The 12,383-nt window shown below is 47.8% G+C and overlaps 1 protein-coding gene across 11 annotated transcripts in view; it reads left to right on the forward strand.

The window, feature by feature from the left end:
* ADCK1 (aarF domain containing kinase 1) overlaps positions 1-12,263 on the forward strand; it is an 89,228-nt gene extending 76,965 nt beyond the window's left edge. For all 11 annotated transcript variants that reach the window (XM_083838592.1, XM_083838590.1, XM_083838583.1 and 8 more), the window contains 4 exons: positions 5,877-6,026; positions 6,274-6,471; positions 9,840-10,033; positions 11,414-12,263. In XM_083838592.1, the coding sequence (XP_083694718.1) occupies positions 5,877-6,026; positions 6,274-6,471; positions 9,840-10,033; positions 11,414-11,585 (714 nt within the window). In that variant the 3' untranslated portion in view covers positions 11,586-12,263. The remainder of the gene's footprint in view (positions 1-5,876; positions 6,027-6,273; positions 6,472-9,839; positions 10,034-11,413) is intronic.
* The last annotated feature ends 120 nt before the right edge of the window (positions 12,264-12,383 follow it).

Below are 12,383 nucleotides of genomic sequence, written 5' to 3' on the forward strand. Positions count from 1 at the left end.
TCTACAATGACCATGCACAGGATTTTTTTCTTTGCCCTTCTTCTTTGTGTCAGTTGGAGGCATGTAGCCAGGACTGCTGCAGATTACTCAGGAGGCCAGGAAAGTATCAGTGACTCTTCCTGGATAACTCTGGGCAGTTTTTTACATTGCAGCTACCAGTGAACATGGTATATCTGCCATCTGGTTGCTAAAGGAGTATTCATAGGCTCAAATTTGCGCTCACTCCTTTCTTTCTTGCTAGCTAGGCATATCGGCCTGGTGTTTGTAAGGGTTTTTATTTGTGATGGGCTTTCCAGTGTTTTGTTAATATCAGGTGGTTCTGTCAGCTGGGCATGCTGTTTTGTTAAGAGGTGGGTTGTATATACAAGAAGAAATACATCACTGCTGTTACCTGTGCTATGGCTTGGGGTCCTCTGAATTAGATGACAAAAATGCAGTAGGCATACATGATACACTGGATATGAGTCAACTAAATAGAAAGGGTGGGGATTAGTAGGGAAGTTGCAAAGTAGGTGAGAAACTGATAGAGGCAATGCTAATGAGAGAAATTATCACAGTGGAGTTTTTCAAGGTTTGCTCTTCAAACCGATCTTAATAATTTCAGTAACGACCTTGACACAAACAGAACTTTGTGGAAGAGGTTATGAATGGCACCAGTTTGGGATGTTTTGTCATTGTAGAGGAGGGTTAAAGTAGCAATAGCACCTGATGGCCTTGAGGACTGGAGTGATAGAAAGGCATAAAAAGGAGAAATACCAAGTGAAAAGCCATACATTTAAAAGCCAGTGAGAAGAATTTCTTAAATATGCTGGGAGTTTATCAGAGGGAGGTGAATGGAGTCAAATCCTGCTAGACGCTGGTCACTAGTGGTGTCCCCCAGGGCTCAGTATCGGGGCCAGTTCTCTTCGATATCGTTATCAATGATCTGGACAAGGGGATCAAGTGCACCCTCGGTAAGTTTGCAGACAGCACCATGTCAGGTGTGAGTAACCTCCTACCTGCTCAAAGGTAGGAGGGCTCTGCAGAGGGATCTGGATATGGGACAGCCTGACCGATGGGCTGAGGCCACCTGTAGGAGGTTAAACAAGGCTGAGTGCCGGGTCCTGCACTCGGGACTCAACAACCCCATGCAGCACTACAGGCTGGGGGAAGAGGGGCTGGAAAGCTGCCGGGTGGAATGGGACTGGGGGTTATTGGTTGATAGTCAGCTGAATATGAGCCAGCAGTGTGCTCAGGTGGCCAAGAAGGCCAACAGCATCCTGGCTTGCATAAGAAACAGTGTGGCCAGCAGGACTGGGGAAGTGATTGTCCCCCTGTACTCGGCCCTGGTGAGGCCGCACCTCGAGCACTGTGTTCAGCTTTGGGCCCCTCGCTACTAGAAAGACATGGACGTGCTTGAGTGAGTCCAGAGAAGGGCAGTGAAGCTGGTGAAGGGTCTAGAAGACAGGTCTTACGGGGAGCAGCTGAGGGAGCTGGGGTTGTTTAGCCTAGAGAAAAGGAGGCTCAGAGGAGACCTTACCATGCTGTACAGTTACCTTAAAGGAGGCTATAGCAAGCATTTTTATATCCTGTAAGCATTTTTTTCAATATTATAATATTGGGTTGAAAATGTGTAGTTTGCCTGAGACAGTGTCATGGTCATGTCATATCATGTGGCAATGGCAGGTTGCTATTTGCGTTGGCTGGTGAGGACACGGGCTTTCTTGGTGGCCGTAGTCATCACGTTCTGCTGCAGCACAGACAGACAAATTGAACTTCTTTTTGGCAATAACACACCTTCTGGCAATAGGCAAGGATGTGCCTCTGGCCAAAGCCCGAGTCTGGTGTCAATCTGACATACCAAGCTCAGATCTGCTTGCTGACTGGCATGGTTTTTTTATTTTTTCTTATAATGTTATGCCTAAATTATCCTATTCTTGATTACACCTGCTTCTACCTAGTTGTATTTCTTGTAGCACATTCAGTGCTACAAGTGCCTCTTTCCTTAGTATTCAAACCTTTTAAAATTGGTAGACTGTCTCTTCTCTGGTATTCTTTAGCCAACTCCAGAACCTTCAGCTCTTTTAATCCTTTTTCCTAAGTAAATTCCTCTGGCATCCTGCTCATTTATTTGCTTTTTCTAAACTCACTCCATGTTGTCTGCATCTCTCTTAATGAGGTGTCTTGAAGTGAATGCAGGATTCCAGGGGTGATCATTATTATTTTTTTTTACCATGCGCAGCAGAACAGTGCTGGGAGACCCTGGTAATCATAAGGACCTTGTGTTGGATGATAAAGAGGGAAAGGAATGATGACCTCACCGTGTCATAACAAAATGCCTGTGTTTACTTTGGTCTTTGCTTCCGTAAATCATTGCAACCTTTTGTCTAATTTGCTATGCACCTTCACCCCAAGGTCTTACACAGCCTGAACGCATGCTGAATTCCTCTCTTCCCCTGAGTAGAGGTTTTCACGTGTTTGTTTTCCCATTTCACTTAACTGCATTCTTCCAGAGTGAATTCTTTGTAAGTTATTTGTCCAGTGGTATTTACAGTAAGGATGCAATGAAGGCCATAGTGATGGGGCACTGTACTGGAGAAAGCAAAACAGGGGTCAGCATCTATGGGAAGTTTGGTGGCATAGATGACAGGTTCTTCCAATTGCTTTTCCACAAGTGTTTTAAGAACCTTATTCCCGTGAATATTCAAAAAGCACACTGTGTTGTTGGCTGGTGATTAATGTGGAAAATCATGCACTGCTGTTAGTCTTCCCTGACCAGGGGAGCCTGTATACACTCCAAGCACCAAGACAAACCGGTCCCCTAGGGCTCTCTTTCTGTGAATCTCTCTTGAAACTGCTTAGAGGGTGTCAATAGAAGATGAGCGCTTCAGAGTTTAGGGGAGTTAACTCCAGGCAAGTTACTGGGAATCGTTGTCAGTAGTCACTGAGGTCTCAGAGAGAGAAACTCAAAAAGCAAGCACTCGTGGAACAACAGACCTACAGTTATCCATGCACAATCAAACACTTATTGACATAAACTTTCTGATACCAAGAAATCATATTTTTGCTAATATACAGGCACAGAACTGTACCAAACATGTATTACCTGCTCCCCAGGTTGTAGATGCATAGGTCTTTTGCATAGCCTTGTATCTCATCCAGAGAGCAAGCTGTGTCAGTGGCGGTACTTGTCACTGCTCACTGCTGTGTGTAATGATGATGTGAGTGCCTAGGAAAAAGATGAAAACTTGAAGAAGGAATATATTTACCTTTATTTTTAGTTTTCCTTTTCCTGTCCTGGTCCCCTTTCTCTGGCCCCTTTGAGATGTAGAGCTAGAAAGCTGGGAAACTGAGAAAAACAGAATTCAATTTTTGCATTACTTTTTCTTTTTTTTTTTCCCCTCTGAACGATTAGTGAAAGTCTTTTTGTACTAAGTTTAAGAATCCTATAATAATAGCCACGTTTCAGTACTTCAGCAAGTGCACGTTAGATAACTATGTACAGAAAATGAAGTTATGTAAGTAAAAAAACTTAAAGCATTGGACATATGACACATCTGTACCAAAGGTCCTATATATAGTATATGTGTCTTTGAAGACTCATGGAGCTATATTGCAATTAATGTATGTAAAGGTGTCACGGTTATTTCTTAACTTTTTGCTCTAGAAACATGAATTCCTTTTGTCTGAATTATAATGATGGGTCACTATTTTTATTTTATACTCTAATTTCTAGAAATACAGCCTTCCTTTTTGTTTAGAACTCAACAGCATTGATGCTTTCTATCTTAAATTAATTTCTCTTCAATTTTAGAGATATGTCAGCAGACAAAAATATGCTAAAATACTTCAGTGTGCAGCTCCATCTCTTACTCTAAGTAAATTTATTTTTTTCAAAGGTAAAGACTGTTTTATTTTATCATAAATCCCTGTAACATATTTTCTGTATGCTAACTAAATTATACAGAATATTTTCCTCTCTCTTAAAGAAGCTGTAAAGTTTAGTTTCAGAGCATTAGCTACTGGCAATATTCAAGGCTGTACTCTGGTGAAGTAAATATAAGTATGGCAGAGAAGGGAGAGGGGATGGGGAAGTAAAGGTTGTCTTGTACCCATGACCCAGCCCGTGGGTCTGAGCAGGGCTGTGACCCCTCTAAGGTGACCCATGGTAAGGTGGGAAGATGAATCCCAAGCTTCTGTTCTGTTGTGTCTTGGGCTGTAAAAGGCTATGACCACAGATAGTAACCTGTCTGCTGATGGTGGCTGAAGAGAGGACACCTGCCCTGCACCTGAAGCAGTCACGATGTCCAAGTCCACTTCTCCTGGTGTGCAGGTCCCTGGGAGTCTGCATGAGTGAATGATTAGCTCAGGACAGACTGTCCGGCACATCCTTGGACTGCAAGGTTCTACTTACCCTTTCTAGGATGTCAGAACACCTGGTACTTCAGACTTACCAAATTGTACAGCTAAAGCACCTGCATGGGTGATTTGGCATGGGGGCCGCATCCCCATGATTCAGTAGTCGCTCCAGGTCCCACCTGAGCGAAGGAGAGTTGTCCTACCTGGTCCTACAGCTGTCCCTGTTGGTGTGCTGCAGGCAGGGTTCCCATGCTTCCTCCTCACTTGTAGTTACTTGGGCATTGCTCATCAGGATGCTGCTCTACACTTGGCTGCTCTGCTTCCACCTGCTCCCCTGGGCTCTGGGTGGCTCAGCCAGATCTGGAGCTCCACATGGTCTGTCCTGATGCAGTAGCGTGGCATTGTTCTGTGGCTTCCTAAACAGCCACTGCGCTCCTCTCAGAGGTGGCTGCATTTCATACATGGGTAAAGCAAGTCCTTTCCTTGCTGTCAGGTTTTCTGCAGGACAAGCTGTCGTTAGTATAACCATTACCTCTTCCGCCACCGCTGCTTGTGGGGACAGCTGCCTGTTTGCTGCTTACATCGTGTGTCTGCTTGAAATCATTTGTAACGATTGACTTTTAATTGTCTTTTAATTGCTTGTTCAGCACTCTGCTGTGGAGCACTGTGCCACTTTCTGATGGCAGGGAGGACCAGCAGTGGGATGTCAGGGTGAGAGGTTGCTGTGCTGGTGTGGTGAGAGATTGATCTGAGGTCCTGGGGATGTTCACTAGCTCCTAGGAGATTTTAACTGTAATAACATCTCCGGGTGATGAGAAGCAGTGGCATGGAGGGACACAGCAATGACAGGATGATTTAAACAGCTTTTCTGTGCTGCTTCATCTTCACAGACATCGTAAATCAGATTAGTGTGGGACTGAGGAAAGGAAGGGGGAAAGTAGGAGACGGTGTGGTGGAGGGAGGGCAGAGGGAGCCTGTGTTCATTCCGGTAAGCAGACAGACAGGCTGATCCTCTCCCACCTCTTCTCCACTGGGCCCTGCTGTCATCCATTGAAGGAAACACCTGAGTCTTCATACAGATGGCATTTCACCCACCCCAGCAGCTTCTTCAATACCTTCCCTGTCAAGGTCTATCTGCCACTATCTGCTGTCTCATTTTCCTCCTCCTTACCAGAAACCCTATTTCTACCCACAGGACCAGAAACCTCATTCCTACCCATTCCTAACCCACATTCCTACCACATTCCTACCCTTTTTCATGCCAGATAAATGTTCTCAAATAACGCCTAACCCTGCAAACATCTTCGTGATACCCCCTGCGTGGATCCTTCCCTGCACGCCCTGGATCCCTGTGCAGCAGACACCAGCAGCCGTACCGTGCATTTGTCAGCATGAGGGGTCCCCGAGCTCTGTGTGGGGACCTTGGCATGTGCCAGCCCCTTGCTCCCCGTGGTGCTGGCACACAGGGGCTGCATCCCCTCCCTGGCACGCACCCTGCTGGGGGTGGCAGTCTGTGACCAGCTCCTCTCTCCTTACAGATCTCTCGCAACCTGGGGAAACTCTACAGTGAAATGATCTTCGTGAATGGCTTTGTCCACTGTGACCCGCACCCAGGCAATGTGCTGGTGAAGAAGTGCCCAGCCTCTGGCAAGGCCCACATCATCCTCCTGGACCATGGGCTCTACCAGGTACGTAACTGGGGGGGTCTTCCAAGGCCCTGTGAGCTGCCTGTGGGTGTCAGGCTGGAAGAGCGTACCCAGCTGCAGCCTTGCTCCTCGAAGCCCATATGAATATGTTTTTCCTATTACTCCCATAACCCTCCAAGGAAATTTCCTGACTCTGAAGTGGGGGATAGGGCATGGCTAGGGGGCACAAGGCTCTCCTCCTTGTTCCCTGCCCTCCATGAACTTCTGAGGGCTGTGTCTCCCTCCCCAGGTGCTGAGCGAGTCGTTCCGCATGGACTACTGCCGCCTTTGGCAGGCCCTTATCAAGGCCGATATGAAGAGGGTGCAGAAGTACAGCCGGCGGCTCGGGGCCGGGGATTTGTACCCGCTCTTTGCGTGCATGCTCACCGCCAGGTCCTGGGAGTCTGTCAACAGGGGCATTGACCGGTCGCCAGTCTCAGCCAGCGAGGTAGGACCGGTGCGCCCTCCCCTTCTGCCTGTCCTCCTTCTTCTCAGGTACCTTCTGTGTTTTAACCACTTGTATCGCTGATACCAGAGTGATACTGGGCAGCCCCTGGCAGCTCCATAGCAAATTCTGCGTTGACAGCTGAGCTAGAATAAGCCAGGAATCCTTCTACACCGTGTGTTATAGTGGCTAAACTTAATCTCCCAGTTTTACTTGTCATGGGCTGCTTAAATTTGGTATAATATTTTAATGGCTAAGTGTTCACCAGTTCTGGCAGGAGAAACATTTGTAGATCAGCCTTTTCTTAAAATGAAAAGAAGTGCTTAATGCAGCTGTGCAGGGAACCAGCAAAGAGGATAGGGTGAGGTAGAGGAGACATAAAGGCCTAGTGGGAAGATATGAGAAGGATAATGCATTATCACTATTCATGTAAATGACTATCAGCACTGATACAAACTCCTAAAAACCCTCGGAAATTACCTCCCAATCAGAAACCCTATTAACTTGGAGTCAAGGTTGCTTAACTGCAGATTCTGTCAACTCAATCACTACAAATCTAGGAAATTGCCACTTACATTCTCCCCGCTTTCCTATCCACACATGCTGGGATCCTTCTCACGCCTGCTAGCACTCCTGACACGCACACATTGCCTTAAGAATAGTAGCAGCCCCTGCCAGCTGTGCTTTTTTTAGAGGTGAGCCTATAGTGATGTGATTTCAGGAAATGGACCAGAGTCTGTAGGGAGAAACATGTTGTATCCTATGGTTTGTTCTTATCTGCACACATTTGTAGTAGATAGAATGAAATTAATTTAAGTAGCATTAAAATATCGTTCTGTGAAATCGTCTCCTGGAAATTCCTTTGGGTTGGTGTTTCGTTTTGATGGATGTACTGGCTTGCCATTACCCACAGCAATGAGTAGGTCAGATACCTTGGGTAATGGAACACCCCCACTAATTTGATCGCTTCCTACCTGAGTTAATCTTCTGCATATCAGAAATAATATAATGACTGTTTACCAGATCTGTGCTTGATCTGCTGAGTTCTGGAGCTGGTAGCTCCAGAAGAAAATTCAGAGACACCACATTGAATCTACACGGAGCTGGCTCCAGTGCTATAAGGCCAGTGTTGAATCTGAGCTAATAAGTGATGTTTGTCCTAAGCTGGCTTGTGTAAGTTATGCAGAGATGTGACTGTGGCTGCACGGTGCACTGTGTGGGCTAATGAACTTTGTCAGAGCTGAATTGCTTGTATGGAGCCAACTCTGTTGTCTTGGCCTGTATGACACAATTAATGCTGAAACTGGATAATCCTGCAGCAGATAATGGGGAGCTGAGCAGATTTACTGTGACATTAGGAAATGAGCTGCTGTTTGCCCTTAGTTTAGAGGTGAATTGGAAAGATCGTATCAGCAGCCAGAGCCAAGTGCCCCTGTAGGCAGGTGCCATCAGTGTAGAGCTCAGGTGGATGTGCTTGTCTGATTGACAGCAGAGTGGTCTGAGAGACAAGTAAACCCTCCTGGTACAACATCTTAGCTGTCGTGTGCTATGTCCAGTCTGGGGCACTGCCTCCTGAGAAAGGTTTGATGAAAGTGGGGAGAGGCCAGTGGGAAGCTGATGGTCAAGCAGGTGCAACTCATGAGCTAAGTCTGAGCAAGCCAGGGTAGAAAAAGTCCAGAAAAGTGCAGGTTGAGGGGAGATGTGTGATTTTCAAATCTGGTAAAGACAGATTGCAAACAGGACAAGAAATAATGGGTTTAAAGTTCAGCTAAGGAGATTTTGGTAATAACACGAGTAAAGCAGGATCTAATGACAAGGCTAGAGAGATGCTGGTGTGGATGCTCTGGGGAGGATGCGGGTCACATCACTGAAGGGTTTTAAGAGCAGGCTAGGCAAACTTGTGAGGGTTGCCATAGGTGTAGTTGTTCCTGCCTTGAGCCAAGGCCAGGCAGCTGACCGCCGAGGGTGGCTGCTAGCCTTATCTCATCAGATTTTATGTTTGTGTTTTGTTGCATCCTGCAGCAGCCTCTGCGATTGCAGCCAAGGGGCTTTTCTCAGTTCCTGTGGCATAGCTCATTTCTTCCTCCATGCACAGGCTTCACCCTTCACAGAAAATGACAGTTCTGATGACAGATCTTGTGGTTGCTTTGTGATGTGTACAAACAGCTGGAGCTAAAAATAAAAAGAAAAGGAATAGAAAAGAAAACCTACGCGTGGAAAATAAAGTAGCCTCTGCAGCGATGCTGGCAAGGATGAGAGATAAGAATATCAGGAAGGAATTTTCTGCCAACAAATACTGGAACAAAACATTTAACATTTAGGGGAGCTAAGCATCTTCTTGCTGAAGATTTGTGTGTTAGATTGGTGATGGAGGCAGGACAGAAAGATTTATGTGTCGACACCAAAGCAACCATGATGCTGTGTAAGCTGGATACACCTCTGACCATTACGGCCTGCACACGAGATTTGTGTGGGTCTTTTCCTCTGTAATAAGTCTGAAGTTCACAAAGGGTGGGTGTCACATCCCGTATCGTGAAATACAGACTTGCCATCCCTCATTCCACAGAAGAGAAGGTTTTAGAGCTGTCCTTTCTCACCCCCACAAAGGAGCCTTACTCTCTGTAAGAAGTCATTTACTTCCCTTTGCATGTGTCCTGCTGGTTTCTGGAGATTGCAGGTGTTCCAGGGACTTTTTTTTTTGATTTCTTGTTATGGGTCTAGATGGACCTATAGCCTGACACAGATGACAGTTCTGTGGTCTTTTGGGTTAGCATGAAGGTCTGCATAATGCTTTCACACCTCCACTGGGCTGTGTTGAGGACAGGGGACTAAGCTAAGCTTTGGAAAGAGCTCCATCAGTATATCATGAAGCCATCAGTTGCACGGGACAGCAAAATGCACATGGTGAGGAGCAGCCTGGTTGTCCTTGCAGCATGCCCGACTTCCCAAGCAGTCCTGTGGTACTTGCAGCACTGCCAGCATTGGGTCTGCTGAGGTGACACTCAGTCAGAAAGCTGCAAGGGCAGTAATGAAACGTTGGTGTGGTCTGCCTGGGCCAAGAACTGAGATAGCAACAAACGCCCTGTTCTTCTGAGAGGCTGTTAATGCTGCCAGTAAGGCGAAGGGGCCTTATCTCACTGAAGGGCAGGTGGAATGTAGTAAGAGTGATCTGTGCCTATGCAGTGAGTGCTTGGGACAGCCAGCTGCCTGCTGCAAAACAGAAGGAAGAGCTCTTCAGCACCTGGCCGAGAGTCATGGTCTGGCAAAACGCTGTCTCTTCCTGCCAAATCTCAGCTGCGTGTGGACAGGGGTTTCCCGTGCACTCTCAGCTTCTCTCTCCTTTCTTTCTGACATGACCTGGCTGACTGCAGGATGTGGAGATCCGGTCCAATGCTGCTGCTTACCTACCCCAGATCACCCAGCTCCTCAACAACGTGCCCCGCCAGATGCTGCTGCTGCTGAAGACCAACGACCTGCTAAGGGGGATTGAGTCAGCCCTGCACACACGGGCCAGTGCCAGCTCCTTCCTCAACATGTCTCGCTGCTGCATCAGAGCTGTTTCCACGTGAGTTTCCTCTCCAGGCACTGGGGTCCAGACATGGAGCAGCCTCCAGATGAGGAGGGCTGGCTGCTCCCTGGGGGTTGGGAGCCAGCAGGCCAAGGACCAGTCCTGAGCAAGGCAAGCAGGACAGACCCTGTGATGCTGGCCAGGTTCAACCAAAAGTCCGTATCATAATGCAACATCACGGGGATAAGGCAGGTCCAGGGGCAAACAAGGAAGCTGACCTATAGGGCAGGCCTAGTGGTTGCCAGACAGGTCCGTAAGGACAGGACAGGGCTGAGGTTAAGCCAGGAGGTCAATATGCTAGTACCTAAGTACTCCTCCAGTACTGGGCAGGCACTGAAGGCCCAGACTTGAGCTTAAATAATGCTCCTGGACCTATAAGCAGAGAGTGTGGAGGAGGCCCCAGGCTACTCAGAGCCATGAAGCTGTGTTAGGGCCCTCCACTCAGGGCCCTGACAAGGCCTGACTTGGATCTTGACCTATTACCCTCAGCAGTGGACCCCTCCCACTCATTAGAGCATCTGCTGAGGTCTGACCCCTGCTCATTTGTACACCTTAGCCTCTTTCCGTGCTGTTCCTGCTCCCATCAGCCTCTCCACAGGGCAGGTGTGTCACCCTGCAGCTGGGGACAGGGATGGAGGTGCAGCCTGTAGGATAAGGTTTTAGGGTTTGGCCTTGTAATCCAGAAGAGGGCAGGGTGCCCATTACAGGCATCAACACTGGAAAGTATTTGTGGGTAGGAAAGATCTGCCAGTTCACTGCTGCCTGTATCTGCAAGGTGTTGGGGCTGACTGTGAAGATCAGGCTAGTGTTTAAAACCCAGGAACAGGAATCAGGCAGCTGATTTCCACTCATGAGTCAATTCACTTCCCCTACCTCAGATTCCTCGTCCTTGCAGAAGAAATAACTGTTATTTTTCTGAATGATGAGAGAAATACAAGGCCCAGTTAACCTTTGCTTCTATAGAAAGGTGGAGAATTATTTTTCTTGGAATCAGTGTGTCAGGATTGTTGGACTCCTGTGAATGTACTACCAGGAAAGGCTACAGGGGTGTGCACCTGCGCCTGTGAGCTGAAGTGAAGCTTCAGCTTCAGCACAGAAGCAGATTTTGCCATGGCCCAGGCTCACTACATGCATCGGGAAGGGAACTGGGCTCACACAGGGGCAGGCTGTCTCTTCTGCCAGATTTGTGCCAGAAAGGGAGTCCCCAGCTCCTCAGGAGCATCTACTTGGAGAAACCCCCTACTCCAGGGGGTGATTCTCCAGGAGCAGGAGTCACCTCCCCTGGGGAGTGTTGGTTGTACTGGAGCTGCAGGACAGGCTGCCGTCCTGTCGGGCTGCGTCCTGCCGGAGCTAACACGGCTGTTTCTCTCGTTCTAGGTATCAGAGGAGCAAGAGTCACTCACTTTACAGGAGGGTCCAGATCTCACTCACAGAAGGACTGAGCCTGTGGCAGATCAACTTGTATGAACTCTTCCTGTGGCTGAAGGGGTCCCGGCTGGGGAACTGGGTCATTGCTCTTCTGAGCTGGATGCACCATTCCACATACTGACACGAGCTGGTGGGAGAGGCCTGCCTGTTCCCTCTCTCACTTCTGCTCTCCACGGCACATTTGCCTTTCTGACTGGTTCTGTCTATCCTGTGGGCTATTTTTGGGTCTTGTTCCTTGTTACATGCTGCACTGTCCTTGCATGTTACAGCATTAGCTTTCTCTGTGGCAGCAAGAGGTGGAGTAGGTACCAGGGCTCTGCTGATTTATGGGTTAGGAAAGGGAGGTGTGGAATACTGTGTGTCAAGAAGGGCATGGTACTTTCTCTCCCCATTTGAACAGGGGAAATTCCACACAGATTCCAGTGAAACTGCCCTGAAAGCAAAAGCTTTTCCTAGGCTCTTTCTTAAACAATCCTAAAAAATTTAAGAGAATCACAGTCCTGCCTAGAATGCCCCAAAACATTTGTCTGACCCTCAGAGAAAGCTGGTACATCCCTTAAAAAATCCAATAGGGTTTATATTAGTTATTGCAGACTCTCCCTGCAAGTGCCTGTGTGTTTCTGGACTTTCCCAGTCCCATTTCTTTGCAGTTGAAGTGGGGGAAGGGGACAGTGGTCCTGCTTCTTTTCTGGGTTTCAGGGAAGGCAGGAAGGATGACGACTCAGGGCTCTGAAACTGCCGGTAATGTACGTGTACTGTACAGCGCTGCCACACAGCAAAATAAATGTGTTGCATCAAAGACATTTGTGGGAGGGATGCTGGCTGTACACTCAGGGTGACATTGTGGCCTCTGACCTCTGTCCTGTTCCCGTTTCTCCATGGAGTGAGTGATGCCAGGCAGTGCTCGTTAACTCCTTGC

Source organism: Anser anser (assembly GCF_964211835.1).
Source record: "Anser anser genome assembly, chromosome: 5".
Taxonomy (NCBI): Eukaryota; Metazoa; Chordata; class Aves; order Anseriformes; family Anatidae; genus Anser; species Anser anser.